Raw genomic sequence first — 24014 nt, 5'->3', positions numbered from 1 at the left:
GGGAACTAAGTAGGGATGCCAGCGATTATTCGATTATTCGCTACAGTCTCCATAATCGAATATTATTTTTAAACATCGATTTTATTTATATATATATATATATTTTTTTATGTATATTTTTTTTTCTGGCTTAGTTTCAACCAAAATATATATAAATATATATATGCTAATAATAGTAATAGTATTAATAATTGTAAATGGTCATTGGTCACACCACCAGTTTGTTTTACTGTGAACTTGGAGGAAGCCTGCGTGCAGAGCAGACTGCTGCTGCAGCTGCTACACACCGACCCCCCCCCTCCTTCACACGTGCGACTAAAGATGAACAAAGCGGCAGGTACAAAGAGTTCCTCCTCGTGGAACTACTTCGAACTTACAAGTCCAAAGGAAGTTAAATGCAAGCTCTGCGAAAAGACGTTGGTCTATCACAGCTCAACCTCAACAATGCGTTCGCATTTGAGTGCGAAGCCAACGAGGTTACAGAGAAAGACGCAGCACAGCCGGCCATTACCAACTTCACTTCAAGGCCACGTCGTTGTGATGACATGCTTGTTTGTTGTTTGTTAAACATGTTCCAGTAAAGAAAACAATGGAATTCCTTTTTTATTTTTTTTACTCTCCCGCGGGACTCTGGCAACCCTGGAACTAAGTGCTGGGTACTAAGTGCTGGGAGCTAAGTGCGGCAAAGTACGTGGTGTGAAAGCGCCTACTGGCCGAGCCTCCTCTCATCGGAGCGGCCTTGATATCTTCACGTTTGCTCTGGTGTCGGTCTCGTGTTATGCTCCAACACTTTACAACCCAAGCCAAGCTCTCTTGTTCCATTGCCGGTTAAAGTGGAGAGGGTTATCCTACAGATGTAAAAAAGATAATTAGATCAGCTTTGGATCGCGTTCATTCCTGTGGAGATTGCTAGAAGGCATCAATTAAAACTGGCCCATCGAGCATGCACACTTTCCCCTTAGAGCCCGCCTCTCGTAATTAAACCCCACGTCCCAGATGCTATTTAACATCTGGTCTCAACTTCGCCCGACAAACAGAAGAACAGAAATACCTCTGAATTCAGCCATTAGCTAACTTTCCAACCTAATGATTCACACGGGGGCTTTTTCAGTATTCACACTGGGAGGTTGCTTTGCATCTAAACACATTAAAGCCTGGTTCATCGACGTCTTATTCCCGATGCAAGTCAATGGAAAACAGTATTTTTAAGCCCCTTGTCCTCGTGTGACTGACACAGAAGTTATAGTACCACTGAGACGCACTTACTGGATGCGTATGTTCACTTAAGGCGGGCCAGCTTAGCTTGTCTCTGAGTAACTAGCGGCACCTCAGAGTTGTGGGGAAACACGGCCAGTGACGGGGCCGATATCCTGCTGAAAGGTCAGCGCAAAATCATCTAAATCCTTGTTTATACGAGACGGAGTAAAGTGCTCTGCTCTCCGTCACAAAGCGTCCACATTAGAGGACCTTTATTCAGCGGGGGACAGTTAATCGCCTGGAATGTCAAATGTCCCAGAAGCACTTTGGCCTGGTATCAAGTGTTTGCTGTGAGTCGAGCTAACGAAGCTAATGAGCGCCGGACTAATGGCCTGAAGCAGAGGAAGGAGAGGGAGAAAGATGCGAGAGGATAAGCAGGGCAGCGTGTCGTCTCAATAAACCTCACCAGGACGCGTACGAGCAGAACCGTCCACGGGTTCCAGGTTGACGGATATGAAGATTTTAACACGTGTGAAAGACCTGAGACTTTAATATACTCAACTGGTCAGTGGAGATGAACATTAGAGATACCAGCGATCAATAGAATACACCCCACGAGACGAAGCTTTAATCGGGATGTTAACGGGGCCATTTCTGGATTAATGAGGTGGTAGTGATTTGCTTTTGGGCTCATTTCACAAATGACTGAAGGAAAGACAACCATCATTAGTGAAATGAACCACATCGTACACTACCACCGTTTAAAAAATACTGAACAGTTAATTTTTGCTTGTATTTTTATTGTTTAAATGATAAATTGTTTTATTTTTTGTACAATGTTACACTAGGGATGAGGAAGTGCAACACACACCAGCTGGAAACGGTAATAATTATAAATGGTTTTATTATAAACAAAATGGAAGGCAGGAAACAAAAGGAGGACTCTAAAAAAGGAGCCGACTTAAATAAAGAAATATAATAATAACCAAAATAACCCTCACCATCAAAGTGGTTCAACGGACACAAGGAGTCTCTACAAGAACACAGCTAGACTAAAGGCAACCGTCACAAAGTCCTAAGCTACTCTAAACACTAACTAACTAAGTGTTAGATAGTGTTAGGGGGGGGGGGGGTCGGTCAAATAATCGATTATTATTCGCCAGGGCTGCTGAATAATCGATTTTGATCATGGTCAGTTTCTGGCAACCCTACTTCAGAGTGCTCATCGTCCCCACGCTTTGGAGTCATCTGCAGCAGGTGTGCGCTGCGATCAGAGTGCGTCGGGCCGGCACGCTCCAAACGCAATCTTCAGGGGCGGACCAGGCGTTGGCAGCCAATGACGGGAGGGCAACCACACAGCTCATTTACATAGACCACACGCAGCTGAAAACACGCAGACGACCAGGGAGGCAGCAGCCGTAACAATTAGATTCAGTTTTCTCTGCGTCGGACGGATTCAGACGTGTGTGTTTGAAATAAGTCCGATAACGTTGGAGCCAAAGTCCAAATCTCAACAGTTATTGAATAAAAGATGGCGGTTAACATTTCCAAAGTTGTGAAATATTCGGCTTTAATTAATGTCTGCTGGTATTTAGCTTTTTCAAAAAAACAAAATGTCCGCTGCAGGGAGCAGCTTTCTCACAGCACGCACACATTACATTTCCAGAACCATGATAACACAACATCCTGAAACTATTGGCGAAGAGCAACAACACCACCATCAGGGGTTTGTCTGCACTAGGGATGCCAGCGATTATTCGATTATTCGCTACAGTCTCCATAATCGAATATTATTTTTAAAAATCGATTTTATTTATATATATTTTTTTTTTATGTTTTCTTTTTTTTTCTGGCTTAGTTTCAACCACAATATATATATAAATATATATATGCTAATAATAGTAATAGTATTAATAATTGTAAATGGTCATACCACCAGTCGGTCGAATAATCGATTATTATTCGCCAGGGCTGCCGAATAATCGATTTTGATCATGGTCAGTTTCTGGCAACCCTAGTCTGCACCTCAAAGCAAAATGCAGCTTTTCCCCAGAACGTTTTAAAGTGGTGCCAGAAAAAGATGTTTCTGTTCATCGGAGAAGAGACACAGCTGTGTTTCTACGGAGCTCTTGTATACGGGCGTCACTCTCGAGAGAATTTATATATCTTAAATACAGGGATGGGTAACGTTAAGGTTTTAACGGTGCTACTACTTTTATCGATACCGCTTATCGGTCCGGTCTTTTAACGGTTCTTTTGGAGAAAAAATAACTAAACAAATTGTGAACAAAACTAACTTTTTATTTAAATTAAATAAATAATATTTCACATCAAAAGAAACAATGTTTTAACAAATGGTATTAAATAATCTGAAGACAGAACTGTGAACAGAATAGCTGAAACTTTAACTAAATAAATACCTCAGTTTCCTCTCATCATTAACCCATGTTTGTATCATGGAGTTAACTCCGTGTGTTGCTGCTAGCACACAGAACACCTGGCGTGGAAGCGTTACTCGTGGACGGGGCTACAGAGCTGCTAGAAAGACAGTCGGTGCATTCCTCCGTCTGAACGTGGAGCGCTTTTTATAAATGTTTAGACACATTGCTCGTGTTAGTGCCCTCACATGCTAAACTCTTAATGCAATTTTGGCAACGAGCATCGTCCACCTCGGAGCGCGTTCTCTCCGCCATCCCCGCCGTGTGTGTGTATGTGTGTGTATGTGTGTGTGTGTGTGTGTGTGTGTGTGTGTGTGTGTGTGTGTGTGTGTGTGTGTGTGTGTGGCTGCATGTAGCAGCTGCGTGTGTGTAAACCACCCCGCCCCCTCGCACACAGACGGGAGAGAGATATCTCGACTGGATTGGAAAGATCGAAAATACAAAAAATAATCTTTTTGCGTATTAGAAACGGAGTTGGCGAAACTAAAACTGCAATATAATGTTTGTGTAGCAATAATACATATATTTGTTACATGTCTCCGGTACCGATAACGTCGGAGCTTAACGGTGTTTAATAATTCAGCCCCGGGGCTCGGTACCCATCCCTACCTAAATACAGGATCAGCGTCACCGCGTGCTGGATCTTTCTAGAAGCTTTACGTTGTGAAGAACAAGAGAAGCTGCCAGACTTCACTCACGAGGACAAGTCCATTCAAGGCTTTTCCCTTTGTTCTTTTATTCTGTACAGCTCTTCCCACCTTGAAACACCCTGACGTCACAATCTGACCCGCGGCACTCAACAGAATATCACTTGATGTGTTAAAAGAACAGATCTTTAGATGTCTCATTGTGATCCGTTTTAAACTGGTTTCATTCAGTACGGCTGCAAAATCAATCAAAAGTAGAGTTTTATTGCAATAGACGAGTTGAGTTAGAATCGTAGTTCGTGCAATATCAGGTTAAAGGCAAAATATCTGAAAGTATCCGTCGATAATCGCAATAAGTAATGTTTCCATGCAGCCGTGGATCTGTCCCCCTGTCTGTGTGTCTGTGCAGCGGCATGAGAGTCACATGAAGGCCATGGTATTTTCATCGTGTCAGATATTATCAGTCCTTCTAATGTCACGAATCATATCACAAGTCTACAATGTGTCTCAATAATCCCAATCACTTATTGTTTAAGTCTTAGTAAATGGTAAATGGACTGTACTTATATAGCGCTTTATCCAGTCTTCAAGACCCCTCAAAGCGCTTTACATACTACATGTCGTTCACCCATTCATACAGAGCAGTGCACCTTACTCTAGGACAGGGGTGTCAAACTCAATTTCATCGCGGGCCACATCAGCATTATGACTGCACTCAAAGGGCCGGTTGTAACTTTAAGACTATATAATAATACATATATAAATATATCATATATATAAAATAATGTATTATATTACATCATTGCCTCTGCATTGGATTATCATCGGATAGGGTAATAACTTCATAATTAACTACGTCTGAAAGCAGAATTCTTGGGCAAATAATTGCAAGTCTCTTCAGTGCGTATGTCCCAAAATGATTTAAAAAGAAAAGCCAAATTCTGGAGAAAAAATAAATAGAAGTGACATTTTGAAATAAAAATCTAATTCTGAGAAAAAGGAATTCTATGAAAAAAATGCATATTTTGAAGAAAAAAAGGCAAATTCTGAGAAAAAAGTCATATTTGAGATGCATTCTGGGACATGTAGTTTATGGGTAACATGCTTCTGTAGCATGTAACCGTATAATAAACATATTATATTCTTTGCAAGCTCTTGTGGGGCCGCATAAAATGAAGTCGCGGGCCGAATGTGGCCCCCGGGCCTTGAGTTTGACACCCCTGCTCTAGGAACTAGCATTCACACACCGTTGGCCATCGGGAGGTACATTACATCACTTGTTAGACGCTTTTATCCAAAGCGACTTTCATACTCAATACTGTGGGCGATCCCCACAGCAGCAATTTGGGGTGAAGTGTCTTGCCCAGGGACACAACGACATGTTGACTGCAGTGGGGTTTGAACCTGTGACCCCCTGATGCCAACTTCAAGGCTCTATCCACTGCGCCACACGCCTCCCAACTCAGGGTTAAGTATCCAGCCCAAGGACACATCGGCTGCATGGGCTGGGATCGAACCCACGACCTTCTGGTTGAAAGACGACCGCACTCCCTCACAGCCACACAATAGTCACGTGCCCAAAAACTAACCGCGCACGTGTTCCTGCAGCCTGGATGTGACGAAATGAGCGTCCTTCAGCACCTGTCAGCTGTCTGAGGATCCTATTAAGCCCCTCTAATGTCCCGAATCATATCACACGTCTAATTCATCGCAATTAGTTGTTATGTACTAATCGTGGCGCTTCACTAACGGCCATGTGCGCACGCTACAGTCAGAGCAGATCAGAGGAAGTCCCGCGCCGTTTGAGTTCTGGTTCGAGCAATATCAGGTAAAGGCAAAGTATCTGGAACTATCCGTCAAAATAATCCGTTCTTTTTTCTCGCAGCCCTGGGTATGAGACTTTACTTCTGCGTCTGTGTCTGAGCAGATGTCTGATGGTCATGTGGAGTCTTTCTAATGTCACAAGTCTAAAGAGAGTCTCAATGAGGTGTTATGTACTAACCGTGCGGGCTTACTCACACCACGAGCAGAACAGAGGAAGTCAGAAAGGGGACAGATGTCACCTGACGAGTGTTCAAAACGCTTTAAACGGTTGGGTGTCATCCGTTTTAAACTGGTTTCCATTAAGCACGGATAACCACAATTAATCTCAATTCTAGTTTCAGTGCAATATTCAGTTTGAGTCGTAGTAAGTGCAATGTTGGTATTAGTTATTATTTACTAGTCGTGCAGCCTTACGAACAGCCATGTGCACGCCAGGAGCAGAATAGAGGAAGTCAGACGTGCTGATAGTGAACACAGAGTGGTGCGGAGCTAAGGACGAAGGGAAGCAGCAGAATTAACGCAGAGTCTTTCCACGGGGGAGAGGCTGGACGGTGAGTAAAGACTCAGAAGTCCCTCGGTCCCTCCCCTGCTCCGACACCGAGGTCCCTCCCCTGCTACGACACCGAGGTCCCTCCCCTGCTACGACACCGAGGTCCCTCCCCTGCTACGACACCGAGGTCCCTCCCCTGCTACGACACCGAGGTACCTCCCCTGCTACGACACCGAGGTCCCTCCCCTGCTACGACACCGAGGTCCCTCCCCTGCTACGACACCGAGGTCCCTCCCCTGCTACGACACCGAGGTACCTCCCCTGCTACGACACCGAGGTCCCTCCCCTGCTACGACACCGAGGTACTGACTCAGAGACGACAGAACGCAGTGGAAACACAGCGGAGGGGAAGCAGGAAACACGACGACAACAACAACACAACGAGAGATGGCAAAGTACACACATCCTGTACTCAAGTAGAAGTACAGATACTCGTGTTTAAAAATACTCTGGTGAAAGTAGAAGTACTGACTAAACTTCTTTACTCAAGTCAAAGTAAAAGAGTGTTTGACGCTTTGAAGTGTGCTACAAGTGTACAGGTATTTGAGTTCAACATGAGAGAAGTAGAAAGTACAGGTATTTGAGTTCAACATGTGAGAAGTAGAAAGTACAGGTATTTGAGTTCAACATGAGAGAAGTAGAAAGTACAGGTATTTGAGTTCAACATGAGAGAAGTAGAAAGTACAGGTATTTGAGTTCAACATGAGAGAAGTAGAAAGTACAGGTATTTGAGTTCAACATGTAGGAAGTAGAAGTACAGGTATTTGAGTTCAACATGTAGGAAGTAGAAAGTACAGGTATTTGAGTTCAACATGTAAGAAGTAGAAAGTACAGGTATTTGAGTTCAACATGAGAGAAGTAGAAAGTACAGGTATTTGAGTTCAACATGTAAGTAGTAGAAAGTACAGGTATTTGAGTTCAACATGAGAGAAGTAGAAAGTACAGGTATTTGAGTTCAACATGAGAGAAGTAGAAAGTACAGGTATTTGAGTTCAACATGAGAGAAGTAGAAAGTACAGGTATTTGAGTTCAACATGTAAGTAGTAGAAAGTACAGGTATTTGAGTTCAACATGAGAGAAGTAGAAAGTACAGGTATTTGAGTTCAACATGAGAGAAGTAGAAAGTACAGGTATTTGAGTTCAACATGTAGGAAGTAGAAGTACAGGTATTTGAGTTCAACATGTAGGAAGTAGAAGTACAGGTATTTGTGTTCAACATGAGAGAAGTAGAAAGTACAGGTATTTGAGTTCAACATGTAGGAAGTAGAAGTACAGGTATTTGAGTTCAACATGTAGGAAGTAGAAGTACAGGTATTTGTGTTCAACATGAGAGAAGTAGAAAGTACAGGTATTTGAGTTCAACATGTAGGAAGTAGAAGTACAGGTATTTGAGTTCAACATGTAAGAAGTAGAAAGTACAGGTATTTGAGTTCAACATGAGAGAAGTAGAAAGTACAGGTATTTGAGTTCAACATGTAGGAAGTAGAAGTACAGGTATTTGAGTTCAACATGTAGGAAGTAGAAGTACAGGTATTTGTGTTCAACATGAGAGAAGTAGAAAGTACAGGTATTTGGGTTCAACATGTGAGAAGTAGAAAGTACAGGTATTTGAGTTCAACATGTGAGAAGTAGAAAGTACAGGTATTTGGGTTCAACATGTGAGAAGTAGAAAGTACAGGTATTTGAGTTCAACATGTGAGAAGTAGAAAGTACAGGTATTTGGGTTCAACATGTAAGAAGTAGAAAGTACAGGTATTTGAGTTCAACATGTGAGAAGTAGAAAGTACAGGTATTTGAGTTCAACATGTGAGAAGTAGAAAGTACAGGTATTTGGGTTCAACATGAGAGAAGTAGAAAGTACAGGTATTTGTGTTCAACATGTGAGAAGTAGAAAGTACAGGTATTTGGGTTCAACATGTCAGAAGTAGAAAGTACAGGTATTTGTGTTCAACATGTGAGAAGTAGAAAGTACAGGTATTTGGGTTCAACATGTCAGAAGTAGAAAGTACAGGTATTTGAGTTCAACATGTCAGAAGTAGAAAGTACAGGTATTTGAGTTCAACATGTAAGAAGTAGAAAGTACAGGTATTTGTGTTCAACATGTGAGAAGTAGAAAGTACAGGTATTTGAGTTCAACATGTGAAAAGTAGAAAGTACAGGTATTTGGGTTCAACATGTCAGAAGTAGAAAGTACAGGTATTTGAGTTCAACATGTAAGAAGTAGAAAGTACAGGTATTTGTGTTCAACATGTGAGAAGTAGAAAGTACAGGTATTTGAGTTCAACATGTGAAAAGTAGAAAGTACAGGTATTTGGGTTCAACATGTCAGAAGTAGAAAGTACAGGTATTTGAGTTCAACATGTAAGAAGTAGAAAGTACAGGTATTTGAGTTCAACATGTGAAAAGTAGAAAGTACAGGTATTTGGGTTCAACATGTCAGAAGTAGAAAGTACAGGTATTTGAGTTCAACATGAGAGAAGTAGAAAGTACAGGTATTTGTGTTCAACATGTGAGAAGTAGAAAGTACAGGTATTTGAGTTCAACATGTAAGAAGTAGAAAGTACAGGTATTTGTGTTCAACATGTGAGAAGTAGAAAGTTCAGGTATTTGGGTTCAACATGTAAGAAGTAGAAAGTACAGGTATTTGAGTTCTACATGTAAGAAGTAGAAAGTACAGGTATTTGAGTTCAACATGTGAGAAGTAGAAAGTACAGGTATTTGAGTTCAACATGTGAGAAGTAGAAAGTACAGGTATTTGTGTTCAACATGTGAGAAGTAGAAAGTTCAGGTATTTGGGTTCAACATGTAAGAAGTAGAAAGTACAGGTATTTGAGTTCTACATGTAAGAAGTAGAAAGTACAGGTATTTGAGTTCAACATGTAAGAAGTAGAAAGTACAGGTATTTGTGTTCAACATGTGAGAAGTAGAAAGTACAGGTATTTGGGTTCAACATGTGAGAAGTAGAAAGTACAGGTATTTGGGTTCAACATGTCAGAAGTAGAAAGTACAGGTATTTGAGTTCAACATGTCAGAAGTAGAAAGTACAGGTATTTGAGTTCAACATGTGAGAAGTAGAAAGTACAGGTATTTGTGTTCAACATGTGAGAAGTAGAAAGTTCAGGTATTTGGGTTCAACATGTAAGAAGTAGAAAGTACAGGTATTTGAGTTCTACATGTAAGAAGTAGAAAGTACAGGTATTTGAGTTCAACATGTAAGAAGTAGAAAGTACAGGTATTTGTGTTCAACATGTGAGAAGTAGAAAGTACAGGTATTTGGGTTCAACATGTGAGAAGTAGAAAGTACAGGTATTTGGGTTCAACATGTCAGAAGTAGAAAGTACAGGTATTTGAGTTCAACATGTCAGAAGTAGAAAGTACAGGTATTTGAGTTCAACATGTAAGAAGTAGAAAGTACAGGTATTTGTGTTCAACATGTGAGAAGTAGAAAGTACAGGTATTTGGGTTCAACATGTCAGAAGTAGAAAGTACAGGTATTTGAGTTCAACATGTCAGAAGTAGAAAGTACAGGTATTTGAGTTCAACATGAGAGAAGTAGAAAGTACAGGTATTTGTGTTCAACATGTGAGAAGTAGAAAGTACAGGTATTTGAGTTCAACATGTGAGAAGTAGAAAGTACAGGTATTTGAGTTCAACATGTAAGAAGTAGAAAGTACAGGTATTTGTGTTCAACATGTAAGAAGTAGAAAGTACAGGTATTTGTGTTCAACATGTAAGAAGTAGAAAGTACAGGTATTTGTGTTCAACATGTAAGAAGTAGAAAGTACAGGTATTTGTGTTCAACATGTAAGAAGTAGAAAGTACAGGTATTTGTGTTCAACATGTAAGAAGTAGAAAGTACAGGTATTTGAGTTCAACATGTAAGAAGTAGAAAGTACAGGTATTTGTGTTCAACATGTAAGAAGTAGAAAGTACAGGTATTTGTGTTCAACATGTAAGAAGTAGAAAGTACAGGTATTTGTGTTCAACATGTAAGAAGTAGAAAGTACAGGTATTTGTGTTCAACATGTAAGAAGTAGAAAGTACAGGTATTTGTGTTCAACATGTAAGAAGTAGAAAGTACAGGTATTTGTGTTCAACATGTAAGAAGTAGAAAGTACAGGTATTTGAGTTCAACATGTAAGAAGTAGAAAGTACAGGTATTTGTGTTCAACATGTGAGAAGTAGAAAGTACAGGTATTTGGGTTCAACATGTAAGAAGTAGAAAGTACAGGTATTTGGGTTCAACATGTAAGAAGTAGAAAGTACAGGTATTTGAGTTCAACATGAGAGAAGTAGAAAGTACTGGTATTTGAGTTCAACATGTGAGAAGTAGAAAGTACAGGTATTTGAGTTCAACATGTAAGAAGTCAAAGTAAAAAGTAATCAGAAAAATAAGTAGTGGAGTAAAGTATTGACACCAGAAACATGTACTTAAGTTCAGTAAGGAAGTATTTGTACTCCACTACTTGCCCCCTCTCACACAAACCGGAACTCTGCAGAGTCCACAGGTTGCTCTGCTGCAGAAAGAGATGTGAAAACGCCTCAGAAACAACGAGAGAAGCTTTTTTATAAAGGGCAGCACTATCGATAGTATCAAGACAAAATGGGGACGAGTGCAACATCTAAATAACAGGAAGTGCTATGTGGTTAAAGGTTAAATAGATGTTAAAGACAGAATGACGAAAGGTTGAGCTGCAGAGTAAACCCGGCCTACACATCGAAGTCTTCAGAACTAACACGGGTTTGTTTGGTCCAGATGTGAATAATGAAGCAAACATGAATATTTCATCATCAATCGAAATAATCCCAATTAGATCTTTTTTTCAAAGCCATCAGCTCTTCCAACTTTTGATCAATTGTAAATCCACCATAAAATATTCATCATAAACGTTGAAAATAACAAGAAATTCAGTAAAAAAAAAAATTATGCAGAGAAAGCAGAAACATTATAGCATTTGAGATGAAATGAATATTAAAGAACAAGCGATATCTATATTTAACTACAAAGAAACACGACTATCTTGTGACTGTTGAGCAATCTATATACTGTACATATATATAATGCACATTTATGCATGTACTACATTTTCTGGTTCTACAGCAGTATATTATTCCATCTTTTACATTCAAATGTTAGTTTAGTTTATTTATTTTTTTCGAGCGTGTAAAACCAAAGAAAATACAAATAATAATAATGAGTTCCATTTATAAAGCACTTCATATTTGAATTCAAATCCCGAAGTGCTACAAGTAGTGAGCATGAACAGTATGAATAAACATTACACAACACGGTAGAATTAATTAAAAAAAGCAATACAAAAAAAAAAAAAAAAATGAAAATGAAACAAAAGATGATACAGTACTATACAAATGAATGCAATAACTAAACGAAATATTTAAATAATAATTTAATAATCTGTAGTATCGTTGTCTGATATCAATAAACAACAAAACTTTAGCTAATTACACGTCCGAAAAGGGGTCGGAAGAAGTTTACACTTATTTAATCCGACTCCTTCTCCCTTTCTTTTTGAACTCTGAATGGACTGAATGTGTTATTAATCTGAAAAGACGCCGGTGGGACTTGAGAGAAAGTGATCGCATGTCTTCAGCAGCGGAAACACATTTCAACCATCATTCAAGGTCTGCAGCCTTCACTTGGTGTCCTGCAACGATAACGCTGACACTTACCAATTTTCTGGTTGAAGATCTTGTCGAACGTCAGCTCGTCTCTCTCCTCCAGATACTTCTGCATCACACTGCGAATACTGTGAACACAGAGGGGCGAAAAAAAAGTAGATTAATAAACACATAATCGTCATATATAAGAGTCAGAATGTGTCCCACAGCGATGGAAGTTTACGGTGTTACGCTATAAGAGGTATAGCAGGTAAAAAGGAAAGCAATAATGACCAAGAAGAGCTCAACATAAGTCATAAGAATAAGTGGACAACCGTAGCTAAGAAATGAGTAGCAGGCAGCCGTTTCAAAGAAGTAACGTTAAAGTATTGAGAGCTTAAACAGGTGTTACGATATTGCAGGTTTATCGCACAGATGAAGCGTCTTTGAGTTGCTAGAGAAGCGCTATACAAGTGTCACGTATTATTATTGCCACCGTCTGAATCAGAATCAGGTTTATCACCAGGTAGGTCGACACGTACGAGGAATTTGACTCGGTGTCGTGGTGCGTACTAATAACAGAACATGACACTCGGTGTTTCCGCCAGACCAGGGCTGGGGGGGCGTGGGGGGGGGGCTTGAAGTTTGACTTGAGCCGTCCCTTATAGATATCGTCTCTTTACGTTAGTGAGCCGGATCATTTGGCTCGGCTCCCTTAAAGCGCCGGCTGTTTCGGCTCCCGAACGGCTCTTCATGTTACCACGGTTACCACGGAGCCTGTTGTCCCGTAGCAGGCACCGCCGATTTCGGGGAACCGAGCTTCAATCCTCCGAAAATAATCCCACCAGACTCCTTTGCCCCTCCAACAGAGGGAACTCCTTTTTCCTTTTCATTATTTAAAGCGATAAAGACTCTCGTTCTTCTCTCGAATTATTAATATTTTTGGACGCCCTCGGCTCGAGTTCAGGGCGTCAAATGCTGGCAAGACGCCCCCCTGGCGGAAACGCTGATGACACTTATATAGCGCTTTTCTAAAAACTCAAAGACGCGTTGACAGAGAATAGAAATGCAGAAACCAGTGAACAGGTGGGTTTGAGTGATTTTTTAATGTACTGCATCGAGAGGTAACTTGTGCTAGAGTGTAATAAACAGCTGATCTGAGACATGTCGGACGTCCTCCTCCAGATCCCAGCCTGATTTTGGGACTCTCCCGGCCACCTGTCCCCTGAAACTGAACTGTGGGAAGAGAGGGACTCGCGGGAGGCAGCGGGGGGACCTGGAGAGAAGCATGCTGCCCTGGGAACGGGTGTTAATGAGAGCAGAGCTGGGAGGATGAATCAATTAGCACCCCCCCCCCCCACGGGCCCATTAACACCACGGCACCTCCCGCGGGCGTCACCTCCTGGTGGTGCTAGTTGAGTCCCAGAAGCATCACAATCATACAGAAGCTGCCACGATCACGTCCGAATACTACGTCAAAGACTACAGGACGCTCAGTGGACATTTTTAAACGACAGCTAAAGACAATTTGATAATCGATGAATGAAACTATTAATCGACTATTACTGTATGCCTTAAATAACGCTCTTATTTAGCCATCAACTTTTAGATGTAGCTTCAGGTTGTTTTAGGCGTGTGGAAACTAACGATGAAGACAAAGATGAATACTTGATTCAAAAATACATATTATTAAATTAACTAAACAAATTGTGAACAGAAAGAATTAACATCGCTTTTTATTTAAATTAAATAAATAATATTTCAGCGAGTTCTCTCCGCCATCCCCGCCGTGTGTGTGTGTTGCTGCATGTAGAAGCCGCGTGTGTGAACTAGTGTTGCACGGTGTACCGATACTTGAAAGGTACCGCGATACCCTTTCGTTAAAAATGGTACGATTCCTCCGTTTCATTCGTATCGGTACTTTAAGAATGACGGGGAAAAGTACTCCCGTGAAAAAGCGCCGTTTTAATAAGAGCCGTGTGTGTTCAGCGCTGTGTGTTCAGCGCTCTGCTTCCACTCCCTGCAGCCGTGCCTGCAGTCCCGCTCCTCTCAAGCACGCTCTAAGTCCCTCCCCTCTCTCGTGCACGCGGCCACGCGCTAGCTGCCAGAGCATGTGAGAAAACGAGAAGCATGGCTGCAAGTAGGAGTGCAACTGCCGCTGCGCCTCGGCTTGTTGACAAAAAAGACGCCAGAAGTCTGTGAACGGGCCGTTCAGGTGTTCAGAGCAGAGCTTCCTGTCGGAGCGGCAGAGCGTGATGTGCACTGAAAAGTGTTTGTCGCAATATTATCGTTGAGCAAACTTAACTAGCAAACTAGCATCACTATCTGCTAATATATATATACAGAATAATATATATGATGTGTTTTATAATGATTGATCATGAAAGTGTTCTCAGAGCTGGTAAAGGTGCAGCTAGTTTGAATCTTGTGGATTTACTCCAGGTGGAACTAAAGTCTGATTTAACACTTGATTATATTTCACATCATTCATCCACATCTGTGAAGTAACTAGAGGGATTAATACATGTAGTGGAGTAAAAGTACACCATGTACCTCTGAACTGTAGTGGATTAGAAGTACAAAGTAGTAAAAGAAACATTGAAATACTTAAATAAAGTACAAGTATCTCAAAATTGTACCCAAGTAGTACTTGAGTTTATGAATTTAGTTACTTTACACCAGTGGCTATAAAGATAGAAAGACTCAGCCTTGCACAGAGGCATGAAAATACATTTTCAAAATGCTCAACAGTGCTGCCAAAATGTTAAACTCACTGCTACACAATTAAAATAAATGCTTTTATATATATTTATATTAGATGTGACTCTTTGGTGTTTCTGTTCTTAGTAACACTGCTGCTTTAGTTGTTCTGACTGCTAAAATCATCTGTTATTCCTAATTTTAAAGCCGATATTCCGAGTTTCCCTTTTTTTAAGAAAAGTATCGAAAAAGAATCGGAATCACAATTCTTGACTTGGTATCGGTATCGAAACCAAAATGTTGGTATCGTGACAACACTAGTGTGAACTGCGTGTTAACTTGTAATGTCTGCGTTTTGAGCTGCACGTGATGTATGAAAGGTGCTATAAGTAAAGCTTTATTATTATCAGTGCAGGGACTCTGAAGTCAATAAGTGGTATTTTTTGATGAATAGGAATACCATGAGACACGTTCAGACACTGTGCAATGAACTCCCGTTGAAACACAAGAAGGGAAAACAATTGTTCTTTCGCTTTAAAACACGGATGAAGACGTGGGGCTTGGCAGACAGCGCGGCAACCCCGAGCAGACCTCGGCCCCTGATACAGACCGCCCTCTGAAGCCGGCCTCTTCGCCCGAGGACCAGAGATGCTGACGTGGATACACGACACCGAGTTGGACCTCTACCAACGAAGAAGAAATGTTCTTTCCATTGACTTTTAGAAAGTGACGTCACGTCCTTTTGGCTGCTGGCCATCGATAGGAACAAGCTTACGGTGTTTTGTAAAGCGTCTTTGAGCATCGGGAAAAGCACTTTCCCAAGTTATTATTAAACGCTTCAGGGCGTTGAAGCTCCCCGTCGACAAGGTGCCGAAAACAGAACGACATTTCTATTCGCTTAGCAATCTACCTGGCCTGTAGCCTCTGCTTTCATCAATATTATAGAAGACATTTAAATGAAGAGCAAATGGGAACAAGCGACCAGTGGCTGCTGGATCTGAAGCTACGGCTTAATATAAAAAAAACATACGATTAGCCTACACCAAAGGGTCTTGTTTTTAGGTCAATACATATGTGAAGCATGCTTTGCTACCAAGTGTCCTTATATCCAGCTCCAGACGAGCGAGAGGAAAAGCAAGCGTCACTTCTCTCTCTCGTTTGAACTCAATGCCGCTGAAACTATCCCTTCATAATGCTCAAACCAGGAACCCCCACACAACGAGTGGTCAGACCAGTACACCCAGTGGGTTTGCCGATTTGAATACAAGTGGGAAGGAGCGTGAATGCAACGGTTTTGAAGTGCAGCCACAGGAACAAGAAGCTAGGAAGTAAACACTTCCTCTTTCTGAGGAGCGGCGTGAATCACCAGCAGCTGACTCTTCACTCTCCGAAGCCTCCACACTTCTTAGTGTACGAGTGGAGCCTTATTAGGCGTCAAAAACACATGAGGGGGGGGGTTCCAATAGTGTGTGTGTGTGGTGCGGTTAGATGTAGAGGACATCACACACAGGTGCAGAAATACATTTAAGTCGTGCATCGTGTGACATTTTAATAATATCACAACCAGCTCTTACGTGTTCGTCGCTATTGATGCGTGAAAAGATGAGTCATCGCTCGATTATGGCAAAAATCATAATCTCCATTATTTGGGTCAATAATTAATCTCTTTAAGGTCGTTCAAGTATCACTAGTCTAAAGTAAGTACTCCAGCTAACAAGTATTGGATATTCCCAGTATTACTTATATCTGCATTTACTTTTTTCTTGCCCTAACTTTTATTTTATTTTTCCTGTTTTCATTAGTTTTCTTTATTTCTTTGTACTCCTTATTTTCTATACGTTTTTGAAGAAATAAATGATTATATTTAGAGATGTCCCGATCCGATCACGTGATTTTCAAAAGATCGGAATCGGGAGAAAAGAACCGTGGATCGGGAATCTTTTATTTATTTTTTAGAAATGTTTTTTTATTTAATGTTACAAAACAAAAATGACCATGTTCACGTCTTAAAGTCATCCTGAGGACGTAGTGTTGGTTTAAAGTGACTCAACATCATGTATGTGTTGCTTGGGCTTGTTTTCAGATCTGCTTATTCCTCTCAAAGCAACAGAGTGGGCGCAGTGTCTAATAGCAGCAGCAAGCTAACGAGAGGCTACGTTCAGCTGGTGACTCGGGAGTCGGGACGGAGAACATGTCAGGAGTTTGGAAGTATTATGAAATTGAAAGCGAAGGCAGTGTAACAGCCAGATGCAATGTTTGCAAGGCAGAGGTTCCACGTCGAGGACACTAGCTTCCAAGCCAATATTTCAAGGATGCTACGTCATCGAGTGTTACCGAAGGACTGTTCCAATCTCCAGCATACTTGCCGCGTCCTTGGTTTGGGGGTAATTTCGAGGCACTTTGCGTCCTTAAAATCCCCACAATGCTTTGCGCACGGACTAATTTCCCCAAATCTGTGGCGGAAAATGTAAGGCGGGCAGGGCCTCTCGTATGACGCACACCTGCACACTTGCTCGCCTGTTCCACTCTTCGTTTTCCGAATGCCAGGAAGGATTCTTGCCTCGCTTCTGAAGCAAGTGACTCGGAAGACATGTGCTACCAAGCAAGCATCCTCACGATTGAGAAACGGACCGAGACTGCTGAACTCCTCTCCATTACTCACTAATTGCACTCACCTGCACTGATTAAACGCAGCTGCTTAATGGACATGTTATTTGCATAATCGTGTTACTGTACATATAAGTGTTTTGATAATATTACCGTTTGTACATCAATCTGCACTCTGTTAATACTCTGTCACCAGGGCTCGAGCTTAAGGACGCCTCGTCGTCCCGGGCCCGAAAAAAATGGTGTCGCGGGGGGGGGGGATAAAAAATAATTTTGGGACGAATTTGCACAGCAGAACCCTGGAGCGCCGGCCTCTTTATTTACTTACTCCTCTTCATCCCCCATGGGTGATAAGGAAGAGAACCCTCCATCGTATGTAGTCCAATATGCTGCCTCTCCCCAGGTCGGGATGGGTACCGAGCCCCGGTGTTAAACGGGCCCCGGGCCGGAATTATTAAAGACAGTGGTAACGTTAAGCTCCGACGTTATCGGACTTTTTATCGGTACTGGAGACATTTAAAAAATATATGTCATATGTATTATTGCTACATACACATTATATCGCAGTTTTAGTTTCGCCAACTTCGTTTCTAATCTGCAATAAGACTACAAAATGCGTCTATGATGTATTTTCGATCTTTCCAATCCAGATGAGATCTCTCTCTCCCGTCTGTGTGCGAGGGGGCGGGCGTTCGTAAAGGCCTCCTGACGACAGACTGTCATCCTAGTTAGCGGTTACTCTGGGTTCTGTCTTCAGGACACAGTGTTGGATTTCTTTGTTAATTGGATGGGACTTGATTGGATTCAATATTAGAGTAGCTTTCTCGTTCGTGTGTTTTTTTTTTATATAGTTGGCCTTTGTTTCTGTGATTGACAGATTTACTCTAATACAAAGGTTGAGGAATTATCATCTAATGATTTGTATGATGTTTTATTTATGTTAAAAGTCACTTTGAATGATTTTAACTAATGATAATGTAGAAAAAAAAATATTTTAATTTCGGGACGGTTCCGGGAGGATGGGGAAAGAAGTTAGGCGAGAGCCCAGTCTGTCACTACTATCTGTATATTGTAGATGTGTTGCTCACTCAATGCTCCCTGTATTGTCAGTTTTTATAATATGCACCTTGTATCTATTTATATTTCGCTGCTAGATTACGGCAAAAATCATAATCTCGATTATTTGGGTCGATAATTGATATCACGATTCTTAAAAACGATTATCCATTCACTTTGAAAACATCCGTCTATTGAAAATCCAATTTGAACAGTATGTTTTTAAGTTTATTACCTTGAACTTTAAGTAGAATTCAACTGATTAAATTAAAATTAAAAAAAGGCAATTAAAAAAAAAATCGTTTTATTTCGATTACGTTGTTTTCATAATCGTTGGAAGCCAAAATCGTAATTGCGATTAAAATACGACTAAACTGCATTTCATTGGCTTGTACCTGCACTTTGCAAAAGGACAATAAAGTTGAGTCTAATGTAATTACAGAGCTGCAGTTGAGGGGGAAATGTAGCGTGTATATATTATTCATTATATGCTGCACTGCTTCTCACTTGGTTAACTTTCAGTACCGCAGTGAAAGGTCAGCGAACATGCAACGTAAGGGCTTTCTCTCTGCTGTTCCACCATTAAAGTCAGCAGAAAGCAGCAGCGAGTGAGTGTCAGTATCTGCTGATCTGAACCAACACGCTGTGCACCACGACAGGAAGTATGCAGATGTGTAAATATTTAACATATTACCAGGATGTCACCGTCTGCTGCGGTGTCTGTGGGCATGTAATTGAACCGTGTTGATAACGCCAGCTCTGCCCTGTTTAAATATGCTTTGCACTCCACCCGCCACCCGGCCTCTGCAATGCTCACAATGTGATGGGACACAATGCGCGGCGTTATGTTTGTCAGGGTGAAGCAAACATGAGCTTATTCAATCCTCCACACAAGCACCGACTCTGGAGCTCTTGAGACTTTAAACCTGTTTTTCTGGCTGCTGTGGTTTAGAGCTGGGGTTAGCACGCTTTAAAGAGAGACGCTTACGACAGATTGAGCAACTTGAAGACTGGCGCAAGTTCTTATTAACTCAAGAGGCACTCAAAAGATTAAGAAGTGGTTTTGGTTTCAGTTTTGATGCCTTTATACTCGTTAAGATTAACCCTCAAATGAGTCAGCATGTTAGCACTTCCTGTTCCTTCTTCAATGTTCTTTTAAATTAGTTGTTAGCCTGGAATAAAGTCTGTGGTAAACATAAACATTTCAGTAAATCCCCACTGATTCAACATCAGGCCCAACATTAGCCTCCTTTAGCTTAGCGGTGGTGACGTGAAGTCATGTGACCGTGCTGTAGTTCCTTTATAGCCCAACATTAGCCTCCTTTAGCTTAGCGGTGGTGACGTGAAGTCATGTGACCGTGCTGTAGTTCCTTTATAGCCCAACATTAGCCTCCTTTAGCTTAGCGGTGGTGACGTGAAGTCATGTGACCGTGCTGTAGTTCCTTTATAGCCCAACATTAGCCTCCTTTAGCTTAGCGGTGGTGACGTGAAGTCATGTGACCGTGCTGTAGTCCCTTTATAGCCCAACATTAGCCTCCTTTAGCTTAGCGGTGGTGACGTGAAGTCATGTGACCGGGCTGTAGTTCCTTTATAGCCCAACATTAGCCACCTTAGCTTAGCGGTGGTGACGTGAAGTCATGTGACCGTGCTGTAGTTCCTTTAGAGCCCAACATTAGCCACCTTTAGCTTAGCGGTGGTGACGTGAAGTCATGTGACCGTGCTGTAGTCCCTTTATAGCCCAACATTAGCCTCCTTTAGCTTAGCGGTGGTGACGTGAAGTCATGTGACCGTGCTGTAGTTCCTTTATAGCCCAACATTAGCCTCCTTTAGCTTAGCGGTGGTGACGTGAAGTCATGTGACCGTGCTGTAGTCCCTTTATAGCCCAACATTAGCCTCCTTTAGCTTAGCGGTGGTGACGTGAAGTCATGTGACCGGGCTGTAGTTCCTTTATAGCCCAACATTAGCCACCTTAGCTTAGCGGTGGTGACGTGAAGTCATGTGACCGTGCTGTAGTTCCTTTAGAGCCCAACATTAGCCTCCTTTAGCTTAGCGGTGGTGACGTGAAGTCATGTGACCGTGCTGTAGTTCCTTTATAGCCCAACATTAGCCACCTTTAGCTTAGCGGTGGTGACGTGAAGTCATGTGACCGTGCTGTAGTTCCTTTATAGCCCAACGTTAGCTTTTTACTTCAGAAATCATAAAGTGGTGTTAATATGTGGAGATTATCCTGCTGAGCAATTCACTTTTTAGCGGTCCTTATTTAGTGCTTTGACAGAAACGTCTAATTATCGAATGCTATTACTTTTAAAGAGTCCCTATTCTGCCATATCAGTGTGTAGTGTCTCTACTTTAAAGAGTCCTCTCCTGCTGATGTTCAGGTGTATATCAGTATGTAGTGTCTCTACTTTAAAGAGTCCTCTCCTGCTGATGTTCAGGTGTATATCAGTATGTAGTGTCTCTACTTTAAAGAGTCCTCTCCTGCTGATGTTTCGGTGTGTATCAGTATGTAGTGTCTCTACTTTAAAGAGTCCTCTCCTGCTGATGTTCAGGTGTATATCAGTATGTAGTGTCTCTACTTTAAAGAGTCCTCTCCTGCTGATGTTCAGGTGTATATCAGTATGTAGTGTCTCTACTTTAAAGAGTCCTCTCCTGCTGATGTTCAGGTGTATATCAGTATGTAGTGTCTCTACTTTAAAGAGTCCTCTCCTGCTGATGTTCAGGTGTGTATCAGTATGTAGTGTCTCTACTTTAAAGAGTCCTCTCCTGCTGATGTTCAGGTGTATATCAGTATGTAGTGTCTCTACTTTAAAGAGTCCTCTCCTGCTGATGTTCAGGTGTATATCAGTATGTAGTGTCTCTACTTTAAAATGTCTTATGTAAGAATATTGCTTTTATTTTACTTTTTTTATGGTTTAGTTTTTTAAGAAGGGGTAAAATAAGATGTTCTTCTCCCTGCGCTATACAAAATAATTTAAAAAACAGTATAAGTGTACATGTTTTGTTTTAAAATAACTGCCATGTGTGGAATAAATAAATACATATTTCAAGATAGTGACATCCCTACGATTCTCCACCTCATTTCGTCTCGTGTCTCGAGTGGATTTCTCGATAACGGCTAACTCCCCCTTTCCTCTCATCTGAACGGCCTCCAGTGTTGCCGTTAAAATCTCACCTCTCTGCCAGAGACTCTGTCTGGGTCCTCGGAGAATGTGGCATCACTACGTTATCTGCAAAGCGACCCCTCTAACTGCAACAGGCATGAGCTGGACGCCACACACACACACAGAGACCATGGGTCCACAGATAACATAAGATCATTAGTCATCACCGCAATAAACCGTATTTAATTGTGTCTTAGTGTACATTATTTAATTTCATATTCTGTACATATCATATTTTAAAGACCTACTTGTTCTCCTGGGCTTTTGCAGACCACGTATCACACGTATCAGTCAAATCGTTGTTTTCTATTTTGTTGTGTTTAACATCATGTATGAGAGTTTTTCAGTCTGTGGCTATAAGTGTGGTTTCATTGTCTCGTGCTTTTACATTCGTTTCTTTCCGTCTAAATGTATTTATGCTGCTTTTTATATATGTATTGATGTACAGCACTTTGGTCAACTCTTGTTTTTAGATGTGCTATATACACAGGGATGCGGGAAGTCAGTCAGAGTTGGGGGTGCGGGGGTGCTAGTGGAGCCTCGCTGCGGCGAAACTGTGGGGCTCTCGGGTGGGGGTGCTAGTGGAGCCTTGCTGCGGCGAAACTGTGGGGCTCTCGGGTGGGGGGTGCTAGTGGAGCCTCGCGGCGGCGAAACTGTGGCGCTCTCGGGTGGGGGGTGCTAGTGGAGCCTCGCTGGCGGCGAAACTGTGGGGCTCTCGGGTGGGGGGTGCTAGTGGAGCCTCGCTGCGGCGAAACTGTGGGGCTCTCGGGTGGGGGGTGCTAGTGGAGCCTCGCGGCGGCGAAACTGTGGCGCTCTCGGGTGGGGGGTGCTAGTGGAGCCTCGCGGCGGCGAAACTGTGGCGCTCTCGGGTGGGGGGTGCTAGTGGAGCCTCGCGGCGGCGAAACTGTGGCGCTCTCGGGTGGGGGTGCTAGTGGAGCCTCGCGGCGGCGAAACTGTGGGGCTCTCGGGTGGGGGGTGCTAGTGGAGCCTCGCTGCGGCGAAAACTGTGGGGCTCTCGGGTGGGGGGTGCTAGTGGAGCCTCGCTGCGGCGAAACTGTGGGGCTCTCGGGTGGGGGTGCTAGTGGAGCCTCGCGGCGGCGAAACTGTGGCGCTCTCGGGTGGGGGGTGCTAGTGGAGCCTCGCAGCGGCGAAACTGTGGCGCTCTCGGGTGGGGGTGCTAGTGGAGCCTCGCAGCGGCGAAACTGTGGCGCTCTCGGGTGGGGTGCTAGTGGAGCCTCGCGGCGGCGAAACTGTGGCGCTCTCGGGTGGGGGGTGCTAGTGGAGCCTCGCGGCGGCGAAACTGTGGCGCGCTTACACTGTAGGTGCGCAGTGTTTGGGAATGCGGGGGTGCTAGTGGAGCCTGCGTTTGGCGTTACAACTTACCGCCAACAGATGGGGGTGCTGTAGCCCCCTCAGCACCCCCCTTTCCGCGTCCATACACTTTTTCACCAATGATTTTCAATGACCAAATGACCAAAAAAAGTACTCTTTCTCAGCGGTTCCACTGAAAATAGTTTATTTTAACATGGAACAGGAAAATAAGGTCCGCATGAAACATGTTGTGCCTATCGGAAACAAACCAAATAGGCTTACTAGCTTCTACACGCTAAAGCAACTAAAATCTCTCACCAGCAAAATACCTCATCAGTTAAATGCAATTCTACGTTTCATTACTATACGATACAGTATTTATCATCATTATAGTATTACTATTTTGGCGATTAGATAAAATATAAATTATATTTGATGCAAGTTTAGTTACATTTCCATGACTTTTCCAAACCTTTGGGAAAGACATTGTTTTCCAGGGCCTGGAATTAGCATTTTGAATTTCCATGACCGTAAGAACCCTGACCTTTGAATCTGGAATCTTTGAAGATATGCTTTATTGGTCCCATATCGGAATTGTAGTTTTCGTCCTAGCAGCATGTTAAAACGAGGCAATGCACACTGACTTTTCCCGCTAGTTGGAGCTTTGTCCCCCTGACTCCTATTTTATTCTTTCATTGCATTTTTACATAATATTCTTGTTATTTTAACTATATGTTACACTGTCATCTATGTTTGTTAATTAGCAAAGCCCACCGAGACACCAATTGTGTAATATGAGGCTAGAGAAAGAAATAGAAAATATCTCAAAATAGAAAATAGAACTGAACTTAAAAGTTAAATAAACACAAATTGACATATAACTACAATTCTTCTTCTGGGTAGC

At 42.2% G+C, this 24014-nt stretch overlaps 1 protein-coding gene across 1 annotated transcript in view; it reads right to left on the bottom strand.

Moving 5' to 3' along the window:
• The window catches only part of grk3 (G protein-coupled receptor kinase 3), a gene marked incomplete at its 3' end in the record, with an annotated part of 72889 nt that overhangs the window by 33408 nt on the left and 15467 nt on the right, over positions 1–24014 (bottom strand). The window contains exon 2 of the mRNA XM_034079802.1: positions 12348–12424. Coding sequence (XP_033935693.1) covers positions 12348–12424 — 77 coding nt within the window. The remainder of the gene's footprint in view (positions 1–12347; positions 12425–24014) is intronic.

The sequence above is a fragment of the Pseudochaenichthys georgianus genome, unplaced genomic scaffold, assembly GCF_902827115.2.
Source record: "Pseudochaenichthys georgianus unplaced genomic scaffold, fPseGeo1.2 scaffold_728_arrow_ctg1, whole genome shotgun sequence".
NCBI lineage: Eukaryota > Metazoa > Chordata > Actinopteri > Perciformes > Channichthyidae > Pseudochaenichthys > Pseudochaenichthys georgianus.
This window is presented reverse-complemented; position numbering and strand designations above follow the sequence as displayed.